Below are 21195 nucleotides of genomic sequence, written 5' to 3'. Positions count from 1 at the left end.
GTATTATTTAAAGATTATATTTTCGTTATTTTCGTGATACTAGGTTCATGATTAAAAGAAAAGATGGTCAAATTTCAACTTTTTTACAATTTCGCGCCAAAGCTCCAGCACTCGTACGTCACTGTGACGTAACGTATTTCCAAGTATTATCTTTTTTTGGTATTTGGGCCTCGATGCGGCTCAGTAAAAGTTCGCGAAAGTTGCCAATTTCAGTCCTTATCTCCATTAGAATACAATGTATTCTATTTTTTGCTGATAAACAATTCATTAGGCCACGGAAGACGCCGTCAACATCTATGACATCGCGGCGAGTTGATGCGGGCACGTTAAAGGGACACTAAAGTGAAAAATGATTTCTTCTGCATCAGTAAATTACCGTTCTACAACACCAAAAACACCACTCTTACAACGATAAGACGTTTGGTAAGCCAGAAAAAGCGCAAGAATGAGATACGGGTGGCGACGCCTCACTAAAGCGAAACAATAAATCAGTTTAGACTAATGAAGCATTGTTTGAGAACCCTGCAGGCAGTCATTTCAAAAAAAATAGTTTGATTATTAGATGAGAAAATGAAGGTCCAAGTATCAGTATTTGAATTTCGCGCCGAAACCCCAGCGCCGGTACGTCAGCGTGACGTCAGGGATTCCAAAGTATGTTTTCGCATTTGGGCCGCGTTGGCTGAATAAAGCTTCCCGAAACTTGCCATGTTTAATATTTGGTTCCTTTAGAACACAATGTAGTCAATCTGTACCGCTATGTATACTTAATAGGCCCTAGAAGATGCCATCAAAATCCAAGACGTCACAGCCCCCAGGTGCGGGAACTCAAGTAATTATTTTGTTTTCTACCAAAATTTTCACGAGGCTTCCGTCATAACACTCACTTGCCATGTACGCATGCACGCACGCGTCCGCTCACGCTTAGTACCTCGGGAATGTAGAGTTTTGAGTCTAGCTCGGTCACCGGTGGCCACACTATGTTTCTCTGGATCTCCAGCAGCCGCTCAAAGTTCTTGAGCCACTTCATTTTGTCGTCGAGCTCCCCTGAAAAAAAAAAAAAAGAAGAAATGAGAATTCCAGGCTTACTTTTGTTGGCGTCTGATTTTGGTATGGTCAAATGTGTTAAAAAATTGAAAAATAAAATTAAAGAACATTCTGCAACACCAGTGACTGCAGGGCAGAGAAAGCTGCTGAGGCCAGCACAATAGTACCGTGAAAGTGGATTTATTGTAGAACTGCTTTTCGACTGATATTGTACGCGTGTGGGAGAGCTTTATTAATGCGTTCCGTTCACGTTATTCTGTGTGTGGCATCCGAACTATGCCGCCAGTACAGCAGTTCGAATAATCGTTGTAGCAGGTAGTCTTAAAATTGTGCTTCCTATGCGTGTATAGTTTGGCTGGAGCGCGCACGAAAAGAAAGGGATAGCATGAACATTCAAGAGTCATTCAGCTTAAATATTCCCAAAATACTTGCCAATTTACTTCTACGGGCAGATCGTCCATAAATTATCCTGTAAAAGTGCTGCATCCCATCTGTGCTACGCACGTATGCAGCTTAGCGGGAAATGGGTGTAGAGGCATTGGAGGTATAAGTATACCAAGTCAGGCTAGGCTGGCGCAGTTTTGTAGCTCTGCAGTCGTAATAGAGGTCATGTTTCTTTTTTATTTGCAGATTCGCACCTCTCCTCTTCACATAAAAAATATATGTAAATGTGGCCAGGTTAGCATCTATATTCGAATGCACTGTAATTCTTTAATACTAATGAACAATTCTAGCAAGTGTTACAGTTGCTATTCCACCAACCGTCTCTAGCAATTTGAAGGGAGATGTGACTTCGTGAACACGAGCGTTGTATCGTCACGTTTGCCTCTTCTTTTTCTTTTGTTTGACATGGTTTTGTGCCTGGCACTTTATCACCTCTCATGGCCAAGGTGACAAACTGAACCAGTCAAGAAATGCAAAACCATCATGGTATCGGAGTTTTTATCATACGTGAGGTTCCACCCCGCTGTCCTGTATTATTTAATGCTATATCAAAGTAGGAAAAAATATAAATATGTGGTCGAGGTAGAGAGGGAATGGGAAAGCTTAAAAGAGTATATAAGTGCAACTGATTTTGGTCGGCTCCGGACCACCTTCAGTTGCACTTCGCTCCTCGAAGAGTCGGGAAGTGTGGCATGTGGGCTCCTCCTGAGCAACACTTTGCCATGTGGTGAATGCGGGTTAAATCACGGATCCGGGCCCCCAGAGAGGTGCGACATAATGCTAAAGCCATTTCTCTTGCGTTTACCGCTAAATCGCCGCTGCATTTTTTTTCGCAATTGCCAGTCTAACTGTGTTGTCCGCTGCCGAAACCAACGTTACTAGTCTAGTAACCTAGACCTATAGTCTAGTAACGTTGGCCAAAACAGAAGGTTTGGGTCGGTGTTTTCAATGAAGTCTTCGTAGAAGACTATAACTGCGCTGCCACAGGTCTTCAAAAGTTGAGATAGACTTTTGAGAACGCGGTCTAATCGCTATCCTTGGTTGTGTACGCACATCTCATTCTTCAGGCTTCTCTCTTATTCTATCACCTTCTCCCCTCCCCCCGTACCGACCCGGAACTACCTCTGATTAACTTCCATGCCTTTGCATGACCTCTTTCCTCCTCTCTCTCTATCGCGGTTGGTAGTTTTCTTTAGTGTTCCTTTCACTAGAACGTCAACGTCACAGGCGAAAATGGCGTCGCAAGAAAAACTAATTGCTAGGCTTACGGAGCGAGTTCTCCTCAGTCTCGAGGATGGCTGTGATGCAGTCCCGCTCCTCCATGTCCTCGGTTCGCATCTCGATGTCCTTGAGGATGAGAGGGACGCGCATGATGTGCTGCACCGGCGACACCAGCAGGTCGGTCAGCTGGAGCTTCTTGCAGCGCGGGTCCCGGGCGCACCACTGCGATCGCGAAGCATGCAATTGTGGGTTCATTTAGTATACACGCGGATTATGACGGCATCTGGCGTCGAAGCGCCACATTTCAACCGACGTGCCATCTCGAACAGTGCAGCACTTCCGCGAGGAATGGTAATATGGTGTATGCAAGAGTGCTCGGTGCTGTCGTGCATGCGCAGAAGCCTCGAAGGCGGCGTCGCGCACGTGCAATAACTCCGATGCCGTACCGACTGTTATTGGTTCATACTTTCTGTAAAGGACCTCATTTAGGGGCTGGATTTTCAATATTTCACGACAAGTAGATGATATCACCTTAAATCTTTCGTATGCCTTCGCATCGTAATTTTTTTTATTCAATTCACGCGAAACGGTAAATGAGAACTCTCGTCTTCAACATTAAAGCACTAGTACACCATAGGTCATACGCCTTACGGCCTGTATACATTTAGCAAAGCTGCACGCACGTAAAAGATAGCAAACGAAAATACCCCAGTTGGCATGCTTAGCGAAAGTGAGCGGCGACTTGGAGCTCTGCTTATTTGGCCATTACAAGGGGTTTATATTTAAAGCGAATGAAGTCTATGTAACCGTTCTTGAGGTTCGTCCCGTTAGGCGCTGGACACAATGAAATCCAGGCCCCATTTCAACGTATTCTCAAAAACTCCCAGGGAGGAAGTCTAGTTGTGTGCGGAAAGCTTGCAGCGCATAACATTCTACATACAGGTGTCCCAACTATCATGCAAGAAGATTTAAAAATACGCAAATGTCACTTAGCTGGACAGAACCAATGTAACATTGTTTCCCGGCCGTCGCTTGGAGATACTCAGATTATTTTTTTTGCATTCCGCCTAGTTCCATAATTCGTCTCAATCAATTAATAAACTTCTCAAATATTATAATTAGATGAAAAATGTCAATGAGAAAATTGTAGAGCAACATGAAAAACTCCCGATACAGCATTCCGTTACTCAATACGTGCTACATAAAAGTCTTTTCCGAGCGTGAAAGAAGCCCGCGAATACACGGAAAATTGCCGCGCGACTGGTCGCTCGAGGCACTTGGCGACAAATCTGCGCAAAACAAACGACAAGACGAGGTACAGGGAAGCAGCTAAGCGTCTATCAGCTCTCATATGACTACGCTCCATGTTTTTTTCCACCTGTGAACACCAATCGCTGTATACATGCAGCTCGCGCAGATATTAGAGACTTGCCTTTTCAAACTCGTTGAATTCCACTTGCCTCCTGAGCGTCTCCAAGTAGTTGAGCGCATTTATGTAGTTGAGCGTGTATCTGTGGTAGGCTTGCCTCAGGGCCGCTGCCTTTGTGCTCTGTTGACAAGGGATGGGCATCTCATTGTTTATGGGAGAAACATTGATACAAATAAACGAGGAAAGCTACGAAAAACACTTTACCTTCTTGAAAAGTCTAATAAGGACGTCTGTCGTGCTAAACTCCCCAGAGTTGTGGCTGGCCAGGATAAAGTTGATAAACTCTCTACAGAAGGCGTAAGTGACCTAAAAGCACGGGACAAAGCACGCTATTGTGAAGACTGTTGCCAACACTTAAGGCATACCTCCTATGCTTACCGAAGGTATGTATGCGCAGAAAAATGGGGCGCAACTTACGCAACAAAGTTCATCGAGGTTTCCGAAGAGCACCTCCGGCTCGGCGAACATGGCGTATCCCTCCACTTGGATCTTCTTTAGTGGTTCCATGAACACCTGCAAATGGTGGAAGCATACATGCCCGTGTACTGCAGATAAACTGACTGATACAAAGATGACATCAATATGTGCACTTTCGGGCCTGTCCAGTATGCTTGTGAATACGGTAGTTTCTCTCCTCCCATCCCGTCCCTGTCCACTCCACCCCCCGACACTTGTCTATATATACCCGTCCTCTCCGAGCCTATTTGTGATTGTGTACGTGGTCCCAAACGTGACACGAGTGCGTATTGATGGCATGTTTGCACCTAAGGCGCCAATATTTCCGCTGTCGAGGCAAATCAGCAGAGGACCGCGATCTTGTTTGTTTTGCTATGTGCACATCTTGCTGATCACGCATGTCCGCACAGTTATCGTTGCTCGACGGGGCGTTGGCTATTTCAAGTACAGCTAGCTACTACAGGCCTCCGGGAGACGTCAACAAATACACCGGCGTGGATTTGGACGATAATTTTACTGCTAATATAGCCTGACGTTGGCTTAAGCATTAATCTCAAGCTATAATAGCAGTAAAGTTATCGTCCAAATCCACGTCGGTGTATTTATACAAAAGGAACTAAGGCTAAAAAACAAACTTGCATCTGCCCGAAAAGAAAAACGAAAAAAAAAAGAACCACTCGGTTATTCCACGTAAGAACATCGATATCGGTCATGGTCCATTTCTTGTGAAAGCAGGGGAACAGTGCAATAAACTTCGATGGACACGAAGGAGCACATGACCCAGCATTCGTGCCACGTCAAAATTTCCTTGTCTCAATATGTTTCCTTTCTGCGCTGTGTCCCGCTTTCTAAGATTAAACAACTGTACCCCAAAGTCACACGTACTCTACTGCGCGCTTGTTGCAAGCACCAAATGTTGGCTCTCACACCAGAGGTCTGTCTACGTATTTAAGTTTCTGGTGTCTAATAATCCAAACAATACTGATGGTCACAGGAAGACGGTGACTTGGAAAAAATTATTTAGTTTTGTTCCAAAACGGCTATCGGATTATGAGACACGTCGTAGTATAGGTCCCTGAATTAATTTTGACCCCCTGAGGTTCTTTAACGGGCACCCGAGATTAAGTACACGAGCGTTTTTGCATTCCGCCCTCATCGAAATGCGGCCGCCGCGGCCGGAATCGTACCAGCGACCTCAGCAGCACGCAGCGACATAGCCACGAAGCTATATCGTGGCGGGTATACGGAGACTTGCAAGTGAACAACTGCGATCGAATAACGGGTGACTTAAGCTGGAGCCAACGTTTCGACAAGGGGACGAAGACCTGACGAAGACAACTCGTGTCGAAACGTTGGCTCCTACCATTATCTCCGAGATCGGGCACTGCGCCACCGGATCTGGCATTTACAGTAACTTTTTTGTCGAGCTTGCCTCCTATACTCCGTTTGAGCAACTCCGTGCACAGCGAAAGCTACGGGTCTCGTTTAGCCAACCAGAATTGAGAACCAGAAGGAAGGCTTCTCCTTTGTTCGCTAGTTGTCATCGTCCTCGCGACGCCGACTGAATGGAAGCTTGCAGGATGGATTAGTGGCGACCAATGGGCGCGCCCTCCTCCTTACTCAGAACGCCGCGCAATTGGCTCTTGTTACTGACCGGCTGACCGCTGGCAATGTGCAGTCCAGCCTTCGCGGGACTGCACACTGCCAGGGGACGCGCGTTCGTAAGGCACGTACATTCTTGAGAACCATGAGGTGGTCCTCGAGGAAGTTGCACTCGCTCTGGAAAAGTTCCCACAGTGCCTCCTTCTTCTTGGCCTCGTTCTTCTGGATGGTCTGGTTGATGGTGCGCAGGAACTGGCTCTGCAGCGCCTCTCCCGTCGGGCTGCCCCGGTCCGCTTCGCCGGGCACCGACAGGCCCCCCGGCCCTTCGGGGGCAGCGATCGTAGACGAGGCGGCAGCCGCCGAAGACGACGCGGCGCCGCTCCTGGGAGAGCCGGCGCCCCCGCTGCTCGACTCGTCCTCGTCCTCGTCGTCGCTGCCGGCGTCGCGCTTCTTCAGCGACGCCACGAAGGAGTCCCACGTCATGCCCTGCGCGGACGTTACGTCACCGTGTCTAGTGCAGTGGCCGCTTCTCTTACGCGCGTTATCTTATGTACCTCCTTGCTCGCCCAGAAAAAGTTTCTTAAACTTATTTTTGTAAGGAGAGGCCAACTTCCTGAATATCAATGACCGATTTCACCGTTCTTAAGCTTCGTTCCGGCGTTATTTAGCACGGCACCCACTTCTGACGAGTTACTCGGTTCCTTAAGCCGCAAGCGCATATATTCAATTCATTCGGGTTGCACGGACACGCGTCATCCGAGTCTGCGGCATCGCTCCAGAACATACGTATAATAGCATAAACGAGGTGTCGTTGGAAAAAAATAACTGAAATCTGCGTGGCTGCTCAGTTTGAACACTTGTACGGCTATAGCGAATGGTGGTTATAACGAAATATTTGCCCCTACTTCATTATGGTCAGATGGCCCAAGAACAACGGTATGTCAGTGAGCAAGTAAGCAAGAAGGAAAGAGAAGCTAGCGTCAAGAAAAAAAGTCGCTGCTTTACCGAAAAGTTGCCAGCAATAGCAAAGTATTAGACTAATGTACGAAGTAATGTAATGTAGAAGTAGAATGTAATGACCGTAGTCTTATGAGAGCAAAAAGTGCAGTAAACATTCTCTTACTACTGAGTAAGCGTTGTATCGAGCGACCAAACACACACATGATCAACAGTTCGCTCGATACCCGCGAGTACTCGCAGTTACAACGCTGGCGTGTTGAACGCCGGCGGCAGGAAGCGTGCGTGCTTGTTTCATGCGAAGCGTACGGTCCGCGATGCTGTTTCGTTCACCATTTCAAATGTGCCGCGCTTCCAAAACTCGGCAGGTCGCGTGACCTCGAACAATGGGTGCGCAGGAAGACAGCGCGCATCAAGCCGCCAGCCTTGTGCCACCAGACCTACCAGCCTTCTCAAGTTGCCCTGGCACAAATTCTCTCTCCCAACAAAAGTGGCGCTCCTCCTTGGCTAGCATATACAATCGTGCCTTGTTAGAGAGTTGAGTTCGGATGAAATTATATATATATATATATATATATAATATTGTTTTAAATGTACATGCACATTCAACGTACACACTTAAGAGGTGGAAAGTCGTAATAACTTTTTCTCTGATTTAAATTCCAGATTAGAGAGGCGTCATCGTTGGAGATTGCTTTAAATTTAAACTTATGCATTTTCTTGTTAATTAACTCACTACAATATCCATTAATGTGGAATGTGATCTATGCAGATGTATGCAAGACAAACGAAAGTAAGTTGTCTAGCTCAAGAGCAGCTCTTGAGCATAGACTCTGGGGAATGCAATGGGCTGATTAGTAGCAACGGGGAGGCAGCCTCCAGCGAAAGCGTCCGCCCGCGTTGGTGGGCTCTGCTGCTCAGCTCAGCTTTAGGAGACCAATTGTGGTCAGTCCAGCGGACCGACGACGCCGCCACAGCCCAAGGGCTCGTGGCGGAGTAGTAGGCAGGGTGAAGCCCACCCTATTAACTGGGCGGACAAAAAAAATGGAGGACGTTTAACTTTCGCCTTTAAGAGTGGAACGCCGATAGCGTTCTAAGACCCCTTACTGCTATTCATGCTTCCCGGCAACTGCAGCTTATGTAAACGTAACGTTTACCGGGAAACGCTGGCTGCGAACGCTATGCACGAAGGCGAGCTTTCTGGTGGAAACGAGGCCTCTTGCGTGGATCGATTTCCTGTTATTGTTTCGCACTTATAATATTTCAGTCTTAGCAGAGCCACATGAAGGACATGCGCCCTCGCTGTTTTTTTCTCAATACATTTGTTTGTGGGCTGCCGTTCTCAAAATTCCGAGGAATAACTTTGTAAAGAATGAAAGAGAATGTATGAGCTACTTTGGTGGTAGAGAAGTGGTTGGGTATTCGTGGTTCCAAATTTGGTCCGAAATTATTTTTGCCGAGGCGACGTCCGCTGCTGGAGGGTGGACGCGGGAAGCCGGACGCGGGACGCCGAGGCCGGACTTATTGCGACACGGGGACGCTCTCGCGTTAAATGTGCCTCGTGACTAGTCGCGTGGCATTTTTCGCGTGCTTTTGCGGACTTATTCATCAAAGCGGAAGACACGCGGGACGGCGTGGCATCCATTACGACGCGCGACGCGCCTATTGCGACCGTCGGCAACTGATGGAACTTGTTGAAAAGTTCTTGGATGCGGTTGTCGGTGAACTTGTTGAAAAGTTCTTGGATGCGGTTGTCGGTATAACCTCTCGTACGCGATATCACAGGCATAGTGTTATACTATGTGTCTTCTGCTTCATATGCCGAGCATCAACCTCTTGACGACAACGGCAGCACGTGGTCACACATCAAGAGATAAAGAAGACGAAGAAAAAAAAAAAATATTGATTGTCACTTGCCTTGTACTTGGCGAGCTGCTCGTCGCAGAACTCGGACGGCCTGAGCGTGCTGAGGACCTCTTCGAGTCCGCCAAGGCACTCGGTCTTGGCCCTGTTGGCCCTGTCAAACTGGACACACATGTGGACGGACAGGAGGCGGCTCTTAGCACGCACCGCTCGCGCGCGCCGCCAAGCATGCAGAGAAGGCAGGCAGGCCGTGGGGGAGGATCTTAAGAGAGAGGAGCGGGCAGGAGCGGTTCGGGAGCAGGAGATAAAGAGAGGGCACCGGCCGGGGTCGTGCATGCGTGTGCTCTTGGCCCACCGAGGGACCACTACGGCAGGCAGCGTAGTAGATCAAGAAGAAGAAGAAGCAGGGACGGCGCCGGAAGCAGGCTTCACACGGCAGCTTGCGGCGGCGGCAGCAGCGGCAGCGGGCGGTAGTGGCGCTTCGCTCAAGGGGAGAGAGAGAAGGGACACGTGATCATTGCAGGCAGTGGCGACTCGCTCCGGCACAGTGGTCGGTCAGTCCGTGTGTCATGCACGGCTGATATGACGAGCCGAAAATGGCGCGTTGAAAAAAAGTGTGAGGTGATTGCGGTGATACCTGCTTGGACTCATTAGCAAGACGGTGACGAGTGCCCCTCTATAGCCCTTGATGTACTACTTCTCGAAGAGAAAAAGAGGAGACAGACTGGTGCGTGTAGATTTGCAATAAACCGCAAATATACGTGGAGATAAAAAGAAAATTCAAGAGCGCTCTGTTCAGAGTATCCTGTCATGAGAACAACAATCTCCAAGCGATGGCATTACATTGTTACGCGGAACTGTGTTTCTACGACATTCACGGCAAGTAATGATTGACCCTGACTGGTCAGGAAAATAACATCAGCAAGCATGCGCTGTTGTGATGCTATGGTTCGTTTAGGCAAGGTAATTTCGAAATCGTGATTATTGCTGTTCTGCATCTTCTCAAAAGGAGCAGATATTTAGCCACATAGTCGAATAGTGCATCGAGACTACAGCCGAAGCGGAACTGATACGCTCGTTTTAGGTTTCGCATGATACTACAACAGTAACCAAGATATAGTATAGCTACCTGCGTTTGAGCGAAAATGATTGCACTTCTAGCACCCGAAACAGACGGAATAGCAAACCTAAGGCGAAAGTACGCGGACATCATGATAGCTACAGGAAACAAAAGGACTTCGACTGTATTTAAAATATTCAACAAATGCAACGAAGCGTGATAGCAGAATTCAGAATAATTTATGGCCTATAATTAATTAGGAGTTGTAACTGAGTCAGGCTGTTGCAGCGGATATATTCTATTTAAAGCCGACGTTTACAGCGCTCTTGTAAGCAAATGTGAACACGAATATGATAAAGAGTAAGATGGATTTATGAAGATCAGTTGTGGAAATGTCTGGTCTGATGTCGCGTGAACCGCGTAAATACGCTTGTGGAATCGCTGTCGTAAGGTGCTTGAAAGACGGTAGGAGCGCGAATGCATCCTAGCCTCTGGCACAGAGCCCACATGACAGCCAGTGGAGTCTTTGCCAGACGTTACGATGCTGTTACGATGAAATAACAAACACTCATGCAACACACAGAACACGCATGCATTCAAGACGCACATTCTGACACGACAGATCAGCACAGTTTTGCCCTTAAGAATTCATGGTTTTGCTGCCTTGATTCAATTCAATTTTATTTGAGCGCAGAAATGCAGTGGCGCTGAACGCCCAAGGATGCCTTTTCCAATGATTACAACGTACTGACTGAAGTCGGTATGAAGTGGTACCATCTTGTACCATCTGGTACTATCTCGAACAAAACTGAGCCATTGTCTGGATTTCTCATAAGTATTGACAGCAAAGCTATTCTAGAAGGAAGTCTTGCCGTATTTAGGCTTACACCGAGGATGCATATATTATGCCGGGGTCAACAGCCCGAATGCCAATGTATACTGCGACCAAACTGCACGATGCAGTGCTTACTGCACTTGCTCCGTTGTCATTTGTAGTGACCGCCTGAAAAGGCTCGGCGGCTGTGTCGTAGTGCTGCCCAGCATGACGTCTCTTGTTCAATACTCATTGCGGTAGCCGTGTTCCGTTGGCGGAGGAACAGAAAAGCGGATGAGTACTGCGAGTGGGTGGACTCCCACGGTGGCCGAAATTAACCTGCAATCCTGCAGTTCTCATAGCCCAAACGTGGGCTTCAGGCGCGAGGCCGCAACATGAATGAGAACTGCCTCAAACAGCACAAACATCAAACAGCGTATTGAGAAAGCGTGTAGTTCAGTCGCCGCCTCAGTGACGACTGGAACTTGGCTTCTAACAGTGCATTACCTATACAGGAAAAGTACAATGTCGCTGCTCGATCGTCTCAACGACCTTCTGTTTATTTCCTGAGCAATCGTATGCTCCATTCGTTATAGCGTATCTAGAAAATGGACAGTTAATTAACTACTATCGCATTAAATAATGAAATCATAATGAATGAGCAGGGACAGACTCTGCGATATACTGGTCGGCAGGACACTGGGGCAATATTCACGCGACATTTGCATTTAAAATGTTAGCAGTGTCTCCCAGCGAACATCCATATATATACGATAATCTTCGAGGAGCGCTTTGTTAAAGCCTTGCAGATGATGCTAATTGATTATTTTCGTTAGGGCAAAACATGAGCACAAAGACGTCGGCGCGAGATAATCTCGCAATTAATGGAACAAGAGCATGCCAGTCATGACGCACGAGGTCCGGATACCTACCAGCCGTAACAGAGACCAGGTATTTTTAGCTTTTCTTGTTGAATCTGCGGAACAGATAGAAGACGAATTGATATAAGTACACAAAGAAAACAAAAACAAAACAAAATAACATCGGCCATAGCGTTCGCAGCGGCAAATATGAGTGGTGAAGAAGAGCGTGCGAGATCGCTATACACGACGCGAATACAAACTGCCGCACATTTTGAAGTTTCTCTTGTATAAGCTTTATACAAATTAACAGAACTTTTGTGGGATTTCAATATGAAACGTGAACTAAACTATTTAATGTTTCTTTATCGCGGTGGCTGCACACTCAATCTCTCACGTGAATGTTTGTTTGAGGGAAAAAAAAGGATTAGAACGTTCATACGAGAAAAGTGTTTTCTTCGTCATTTGACAATTTTCATAGATAAGCTTGTTTCGGTGGCTGGGAGATCAGATATTAAGACCTGAAGTTAATTCTTAGTATAAATGCTCAGCGAAGTTTAGTGTAGTCGTAATTCTTATTATACATGGTGCGTTACACAAAATGTGTAATCTATACATGCATTACAAATGTTGCGAAACAAGACGTTTTGAGCACTGCTTCAAGCATTATAGCATCGTTAATTTCGTTACAATGCATCTGTTCCTAATGCCTGGGGTTGTTTGTAAATTGTATATTATTGTACTTTTGGAACATTGCTATTTATTAGAAATTGTGCGGTTGGTTCTCACTGAGGTAATTTTTTATAGCGTCATTAGAATTCTTTATACATATATGCTGTAACAGTTACGCGCGTTGCTTGTTTCACGTCCTGTGTCATGTCCTATTGGTCCGACAAATGCTTGCATTTTTTTCAACGTTGACGGAAAAACCTAGAAAAGTAATTAATTAACTGACATATGCCATATTCTCTCGAATATGGCCATCTTTGGTCTCGTTTACCCCGGTGATGGTGAAAGCGAAGGGTATCAAACAGACTTGCAAAATCAGCGTAACACATAAAGTATTCCTTACACTGAAGTTAAAGATTTGTATTATACAATGTCATTCACTCTATCTTCGAGAAAAGTCTCATTTGTGCGCAAGATAACGCGCTCCATCGGGGAGAACGAGAACTCGCGAGAAATGGCAGTGAGTGAGGGACAAGAAGTTACCCCAGCACAGCGGTGCTGCCTGCATTCCATAATGTTTTAGAGCGTAAAAAACCAGGAACTGTGCGACGAACTCAACGACGAACTGAACGACCAGCGCAAGCAAACTTGAAACAGTACTGTTTTGCTGCTATCGGGTGATCTTGCGAAGCTTAAATAAAGCACGAGGCACACGCGAAAATCTCTCAGGGGCGCGCGATCGGAGACCGTTGTTCGAGACGCGCGCTGTTCAGCAACGCTCGGCAAATAGAACGTCGTGTTTGTTCTATACCTCGTGGCCCGTACTTTCTGTTAGCAGAGTAAGGAAACAGGAGTTCATACCTTCTGAAACTGCAAGGCACTGGGTTGAGCCGTCGATATCTGCTGCAGTGGTTGAAGGAAAAAAAGGGCAGAGAAAGAGAGAGGCAGAAACGGTGTTAGGCAGAACAAGATTATTCTTTCCTTTCAACGTATTCCCATTTTGCCTGTAGCACGCGAACTTTGTATAGGAACGCTTGGGGATTAACTGTTGTTTTAAAAATTAAAGCACTATGTATCTAACGCCGAATTGTACCGAAGAAAGTCGGCCATTTTTTTACCTATTCTTGGCAGTAGCAGACTGACAGACCACGCTGGCTTGATTTGCAGCCAGAAAAAAAAAGTTTTCTTTTTTATTCGTTCTACGAGCCAAGATAAAAAGAGGATATTGCGTGTGTTGCTGAATACTGGACGAGTTGTTTGGTGTAAGTTAAGAGTTTTTAATTAACAATGAAAAATACGCACGACGAAGTTTTTTTGTCTTTTTCCGTTAGTGATGTTAGCAATGTTCAATCACAGTGTCGTTCAGTTAAAAACAAAATAAAAAATTCGCACTTCCGCCCGAAAGGCGAAGCACCGATTATCATAGCAAATTAGCAGATAGCTGTACGAATTAACACCGCAAGCTGGGCGAGTTGGTGATTGAACATGTTCCTATGGGTGGGCAGCGCAACCCGGACGAAGGACGAGAGGAAGTACACAATACGAGCGCACACTAACAACTGGTTTAACTAATTTAACAATGATAGTATGTGTAAGCTGCACTCACGAGGACGTAAAAAGAAACAGACACACAGAGACAGCGCTGTCTTTGTGTGCCTGCTTCTTTCTACGTCCTTGTTCAGTCGCGCTTACACATTCTATCATTGACTCAAACCGACTAGCCCGTCAACGTGTTTTAACTAAATTAACCAGCATGGTGTTACGCGCGCACAGGTAAACATGAACACATTTCGTTCGATGACAGCGCAAACTGTCTGTGAAAACGCTGGAGTTAGGGGATCGCGGCAGAAGCCGCGAGCCAATTGACCTCCATGCATCTGTCGCTTCAACGCGAGCGAAACGTCGAAAGCACAGCGCATACGAAGCTATCGGCATTACGCGCATTCTGGAAACATCGCACATCGCTTTGCAGATGAGGCTCGCGCGGGCGCGCACTTTGGCCACATCGCAGATCGATTTCAAGACACGAGCGCCGGCAATGCGTTCCTACCACGTCCGCCAAAGGCGTCTACTACGGCGTCCGCGATTCGCATGGCCAACGCCGTAGTAAACGCCGCGTTTGTCTCCACTCTGTACGGAGCGGCGGGCGAGGAGGACATCGAGGCACCCTAGCAGCCGCAAGAGAAGAACGCACCCTCCTCCCTCGCCTAACCCCCCTGCCCCGCGTGCCACAGGAGAGGGCACGCATCCGGGTGGCGTTCCTCGCTAGCGCACGCGAGATTGAACCGCGTCCGCCGGCTCACCCTCACACGCTTTCACTCATACGGAACCTCACGGCGACGGCGTCGGCAGAAATGCGTCTATAGTGACCATGCAATTGCTATCGCAATAAAAACTTGCATTTGCTGATTCATGTTACGTGACATCCATTGCGCTCCGAACCTCCGAACATTCTGGTGAGCGAACGCAGTCGTCATGACTCCTTGGAATCCGTGGTGCCAAGGGTGCCATCGGAGCCGAGGCTCGCACAGTCAACGAATAGACGCATTTAAGGGCGCAGTGCTTACAATACCTTATTTTGTTTTAAAGCGAAAGCTTTACTGGCCGCGAACTTGCGATTTCGCCGTGCTCCGAGGAGGCACATGACGTCACACTGCGTTCCTCGTCACACCGCGTTCCTCGTCGTTGCGTTCGCCTCTGCTCGCTTCGCCAGCTGCGTCGCATGCCTGATAACATGTCGGAGGATTGAAAAGGAGAGCTCGCGTGCGCCGCAACCACAGTTGAGGCGGCAGTATGGACGGCGACAATTTCGATAAGCAGAAGGAGGCCTGGAATCGACATCGGAACGAGATGAAAAGGAAACGAATCGCCCAGGAAACAGACGAACAGCGCGCCGAACGACTGGCTAAACGCCGCAGCATAGCTAGACAACCAGACTAACCTGGACGTGCAATCAAGATTAACCAAGGCTAACCATGCTATGCCTTAGCTTTCGCTACGTATATCCTGGCATAGCCGAGCTAAGTCACTGCCATTTTTTCTTCTTCTTTTAAACAACGGGCTTGTCCGCGCGTAGACTGTGCGTTTCCGTGAACTGTGTTCATTTTCTCAACAACTTCCGGGACTGTGCGGTTAGTTCTTTTTTCTGCAATTCTGAAGTGGCAACATCGACAGAGCTGAGCCTAGTGCTGTCACCTAATATGGTCTGAGAATGTATGCGGAGTGGATACCTGTAAGTAGAACACGCTACGTTGGCGCAGTGGCAACGACCGTCTATATATACAAGGTGTCTTACATAACGTTAGCCAAGCATAAAAAATATGCGAATGCCACGTAGCTGGACCAAACCAAGCTAATGTTGTTTGCCGTCGCTTGGAGATACTCAAACTATATTTCTTGCATTCCGCCTAGTTACATAATTAGTCTGAAGCAGTTAATAAACTCAAGTATTACAATTAGATGAACAGTATCAATGAGAAAATTGTAGAGCGTGTGGGCTTCTCACCCGTGCTCTTGGGACGAAGGACCGACAACACAGTAGTGCAAACAATCACGAGGGCATTTATTGCACCTGTCATAGATCAATGCCTGCTAGCCGAGTTGCTATCCACGAAACATGCCGATGGGCGCGCGACAAATCTAGGAAGTCCGACTCACCGCGAGCGGATAACGAGCGAATATGTTCGCCCCATGCTGGACACCAATGCCTGGTCGTTCGCGCGTACGCGGTCACGCGAACGGTGGCGCATTCGAACGAGCCCTCGCGAGACGGTCTCGCAGAAGCATGGATCGGCGCACGCGAGGAACGTCCGCGCCACTGCCGAACCCGAACCAAAGAGGAAGAGCCTTCTCCTTTCCGCGCCCAAGTAACTCCGCCGTTAAGTGGCGTTAGCAGCGCAACACTCGCGCTATCTCTCGTGCTGCGCTTCAACCAGACCGACTGCCGCGGGCATCAGGCCACGCGGCGAAGGCGGATTACAGGAGACGGGAGCTGTGCGGGAAAACAACATATCAGGGGACGCGTGAGAGTCGCGCATCCCCACAAGCGAGATGAAAAGCTCCCGATACATGCCTTCAACTGCCGATTATATAAACTGGACCCCACTCTACGGCTACAACTGCCATCTAGCCTTTCCCGCGGCGAAGCAACCTTGCAGTACCGCTTGTGGCTGGAAGTAGCGTTCACAAACTCATACTCCTATCGTTTGGGAATGGCCGAGAGCCCGATGTGCGATTCCTGTGGGTGCGAGGAGACCATCGAGCACTTATTGTGTACCTGCCCCCGCTACGATGTACAACGCCTCTCTTTGTGGGAAACTTTGCACCGACTGGACTTAAGACCGTTCACCGAGTAAAAGATACTCGGACCGTGGCCACACCCGTCACTGGCACGAAAAGCGAATCGTGCATTAGTGCAATACTTGAGGTGCACTGGTTTAAGAGACCGTTTATAGTGTCCCTGTGCATAGTGTCCCGCCCACACGCACTCAGTGCTCACTCTCTCCCTTTTTCCTCTTTCTATTCCCCTTTCCCCCACCCCGAGTGTAGGGTAGCAAACCGGATGCTGTTCTGGTTGACCTCCCTGCCTTTCCTGTCCTTACTTTCTCTCTCTCTCCCGATACAGCTTTCTGTTCCTGAATACGTGCTACATAAGAACAAGCCAAGTGCCTCGAGCGGCTAGTCGCGCGCCAATTTCGCGTGCATTTGCGGGTTTCTTTCACGCTCGGAAATACACTCTTATGTAGCACGTGTTGAGCAACAGTAAGCTGTATCGGGAGTTTTTCATGTCGGTCTACAATATTCTCATTGACACTTTTTATCTAATTATAATATTTCACAAGTTGATTAATTGATTAAGACTAATTATGTAGCTAGAGACGGAATGAAAAAAAAAAAAGAAACACTTTAAGTATCTCCAAACGACGGCAAACAACGTTACCTCGGTTCTGTCCAGCTACGTGACATCTGCATATTTTTAACGTTTGGTTAAGGTTACATGGGACACTGTATACACTCTTAAAATTACACCCTTTGGGTCGTATCTTGCTACACAACAATAATCGTCATCTGTCTTGTCCGCATTTCCTTTAACTTTGCGAGCCCGGTACTTCCAAATCACGAACAGCATGCGCGTTATCAGCATGACAGGCATTCTCGGCAGGAAAGTAGCGAGTGCAGCGTTTTCAAGAAAGAAAACGCAAGCAAGACAGACGACGATTATTGTCGTGTAGCAAGGTACGACCTAAAGGGTGTATACATTGTCACATCCTTTAGGTCGTATCTCACTGTAAAAAAAAGATGTTCGAATTCACAAATCGCGAGCAATCGTTCTGTGTTTTTACGAATTCGGTGTTTCATATCACTCACGACTGTGTAGTGCTCAGACTTGTTATTACCGACACTATACGATCCGTGCAGTCCGTTCATAACCATTTGTACCAGCAGTGAAATATAGAAACGTGCGCATTTTGAAGCATACGTCCACAGCAGGCCATTTTTTCTATCGTAACGAAGGACGAGACGCCCAGAACGGTTTTATTTCGAGGCCTGGTACGCATGAGCAGAAGTGCTCACATGCGCTGCGTCATCAATGATTTTCCGTGATTCGAAGTTGAGTCACATAGCGCGCTAAAACAACCACCACGTGGCCACGACTCCTAGCCTTCCTAGGCTCGTGTATGCTACATGATCGGGAATTTTCTCCAACGCTGACCCGCGTCAGGCGCTCACGGGAGCGCCGTCATCATCCGATCGGCACGCCGGACTGCGGAGAGCCTGACTTGTGATGACGCAGCATAATCAGCGACTGGCTTTGCAGCAGACGGGCTACTCGCTCTGATAGCGGCGGTGGATTAAGATGGCTTAAGCAGCAGACGACGCGCATTTCTTTTTTATGGCGACCCACTGCCCGTATGCTGGCGCTTGCAGCTGGATCTACGCAAGTGAAGTCGGTGACGTGGAAGCAGGCTGAGTAGACTTTTCGGTGCTGAGGTGTACACATGTGTGTACGTTGTACGCTTTTTTTTCTTTAAGCGAAACGAAGTAGGAGACGTCAACCTTTTTCCCCGGGCGTGCAGATGTCACCGCGCTGGGCGGTTAACGCATTGTATTCAAAACGTGAGGAAGACGGACAAATCGCGTGTGTGTTTCGTGAACGGTTCGTCATAACCACAAGGAACTCGAGCCCCCTCCGCCTATTTCCGAGTGACACCGGTTTGCCGAACGCTTGGTGAGGTGCCTCTGAGACATTGCAAGAGACGCAAATGCGTAGCAGTTGTCGGTTTATATCGCCGAGCTGAACTGGCCTGCAGCTATCACAACGGGCCACTGTGTGATGCGGCGACCAGCCAGGGTTCTTATAGAAGCCGTCTGCTGAAACACCACACGAGGTTTCGGTATGATTCAGCTCCAATTGCAAGACGGGTTGTGATCAACACATGCCACGAGACCTCTCTCCCCGCTTTTCCCGAACTCCATAGAAGCAAGAGGCTGTGTAAAGACCTCACCTGGACCTATAGCGTTGGTGAGTTGGATCATACTTTGCAAGAGTTGTTTAAAACCTGGTACTTATCTGATAAGGATGGTTGGTTACAGCAAAGTGAAAAGTGTGATGAAAAAAGGCAAGGGGGCGGTGCAGCGTTACAACGCCGACATATTTGTTAATACGATTTACAGCGCAAACGAAAGGAAATACGCAGCCAAGCGTTATCGTCGTCTGTACCTGTAACGGCGCGGAGGCGGCGTACATATCTAGCAGCTCGGCGAGTCTAGAACTTTCGAATTAAAAAAAAAAAAATGAAAGAGCTTTACCTGGGTCCCACCTTATTCAATGAGCAAGAGCTGCGAAACATATAAATGCTCTTATCCGGGAAGCCCAGAATCGACCAAAATGAAATTAGCATTTAAGAAGCGCAAGTTCTATATAGGGACCGTTGGCACCAATTCATTTATTTATTTGTTTAGCTTAATTTATTTATATTTATCTATCTTTTAATAAATATAGGTGCTCGACTGTATTACGGATATTGCAGATGGTCGAAAGACCAAGAAATTGAAGCATGAAGTTGCCGAGGCTCAGCTCTGTGACTTGGCAGCGAAACTATGCATATATCGCAATATCGTATTTTGTATGCGTTATGGCGTTTGGAGCAGAAGGAATTTATGCATCGTAAGTGGCTCTGAAATACACCAACAATTTTTGATTAGAACGTTTGCAAAAGCTCAAGTAAACGAAATAACAGTTTCGCACAAACTGTAAGAGCTAACGTTACACTGCATGCGTCCGCTTAAGATTAATGGTCCCACAAATGCGATTCACATAATTGCGTTCTCTTGTTTTCGTCGAAGAGATAAATGGTATGCATAACCTTGGCGCAGAAGAGTTATTAAATATTTAAAACTATTAGATATTTTGCTTCTAACAGACATTAGAATATAGGTTTTGGCAACCGCAAAAAAAAAAAAAAAAACATTCAAATTCTTCAGTGGTTGCCTGATGAGAGCGTACCCGCATTTTACTGCTCGTTCGAGTGGGGAAACCAGGGAAACCAAGCAAGGCTTGCTTCAATTGAGGTGCCGTATCGAAGGCTTCTCTCTCGCTGGCGCCTGCATTGCGTGTGCCCGTATAGGCAGCGGAGAGAATTCGATGTTTGCGGAACGTCCGATCGGGTTTCGTAAGCGTCAGTTTTACCACGCGACGGGCTTATGCGCCTTGCAGTGAAGCCCGGGCAACGGTCATACCGCCTGGCCTCTTCTCTCCCACGCGTACACTGTACGCAATGGCGTTATACAACACGTTATTGCGTTTTTCGTAGTCCGCAGCGATCGTTGAGGTGACCTCCCAGTTCGATTAAAAGCGAGTGGGTGGGTCTGCGATCGGAATTTTCTGCCCTCCACGTAGTATTTGTGAACACGCTGCTTAATGTTCCTTTTTTTTCCATCAAGCGAAGGTTTGACAATACATACTGCGAGGACATTTGATGCAAGGGTTGCTAATCTCAGCTTAAGCCACGAGCTGGCTTGAGCTTAATTAATTGTGCCGTCGGTCGGATAACAGATATTGAAGAACATAGTTTATGAAACTCCGCATTTACATAGGGGCATCGTTGGCGCTGCGTACGAAGCAAGCAATCCATTTGGCAGTAATAAAAAAAAAGCAGACTAAAAGAAAGAGACTAAAATAGACGGGTGCCGTCTGAAGGGATTAATCTAGCTCATGTTTTAAATTGATGAAACTAGACCAACGAAGTTGGGATAGATTGGCAGACTACGCATCTGGAAAAGCTAGCTAATAGGTCATTCTTATCGCCACGTCATGGGTTTTGACAGCGTCTTTTCTGGGCTAATAAATGTTTATCAACAATGATTACGGTGCGTTTGAAGCCGAGTTCGAACTCAGCCTGGAACTCTTGCTGCTTAAGAATGGCCTGTGCAAGTACAGAGAAATGTTATATGATATATGACATCCCGCTGGCAACATCAATGCCGCGATCGGAGGCGCGACATTAAAAGAGAAGGGAGTGTTTGGCCTTCATGTCCTCCCTGCTAACAATGAATATTTTTTTGCCCGAGGAAATGTAAACACTTTCGCATAATCTGGACATGTGTTGTGTTGCAAAACGTCCTCAGACGTCACCTGCGCCATGTGAGTCTTCGTCCCGACCTGTCGCCGGATTTGTTCCAACTGGACTGATAGATCATATTGACGCTCTTTTAATTTAATGCGGAAGACATGGCCTTGCAACTACGTGTAGCAGACTTTTGATGCCTAAAGGGC

At 47.3% G+C, this 21195-nt stretch overlaps 1 protein-coding gene and 1 long non-coding RNA gene across 3 annotated transcripts in view; one reads left to right on the top strand and one right to left on the bottom strand.

The window, feature by feature from the left end:
• The window catches only part of LOC126521341 (uncharacterized), a 328627-nt gene that overhangs the window by 16010 nt on the left and 291422 nt on the right, over positions 1-21195 (bottom strand). For both annotated transcript variants that reach the window (XM_050170016.3, XM_055065924.2), the window contains exons 10-18: positions 13281-13322; positions 11823-11866; positions 9071-9178; positions 6329-6682; positions 4556-4651; positions 4343-4444; positions 4142-4258; positions 2757-2931; positions 929-1044 (exon numbers count right to left, since the gene is read on the bottom strand). In XM_050170016.3, coding sequence (XP_050025973.1) covers positions 929-1044; positions 2757-2931; positions 4142-4258; positions 4343-4444; positions 4556-4651; positions 6329-6682; positions 9071-9178; positions 11823-11866; positions 13281-13322 — 1154 coding nt within the window. The remainder of the gene's footprint in view (positions 1-928; positions 1045-2756; positions 2932-4141; positions 4259-4342; positions 4445-4555; positions 4652-6328; positions 6683-9070; positions 9179-11822; positions 11867-13280; positions 13323-21195) is intronic.
• LOC140218939 (uncharacterized) overlaps positions 18392-21195 on the top strand; it is a 288927-nt gene continuing 286123 nt past the window's right edge. The window contains exon 1 of the long non-coding RNA XR_011895098.1: positions 18392-18942. This is a non-coding gene — a long non-coding RNA (uncharacterized lncRNA). The remainder of the gene's footprint in view (positions 18943-21195) is intronic.

The sequence above is a fragment of the Dermacentor andersoni genome, chromosome 6 (assembly GCF_023375885.2).
Source record: "Dermacentor andersoni chromosome 6, qqDerAnde1_hic_scaffold, whole genome shotgun sequence".
Lineage (NCBI taxonomy): Eukaryota > Metazoa > Arthropoda > Arachnida > Ixodida > Ixodidae > Dermacentor > Dermacentor andersoni.
Note: the sequence above shows the minus strand (reverse complement) of the source record. Positions and strands in the feature narration are given on the sequence as shown.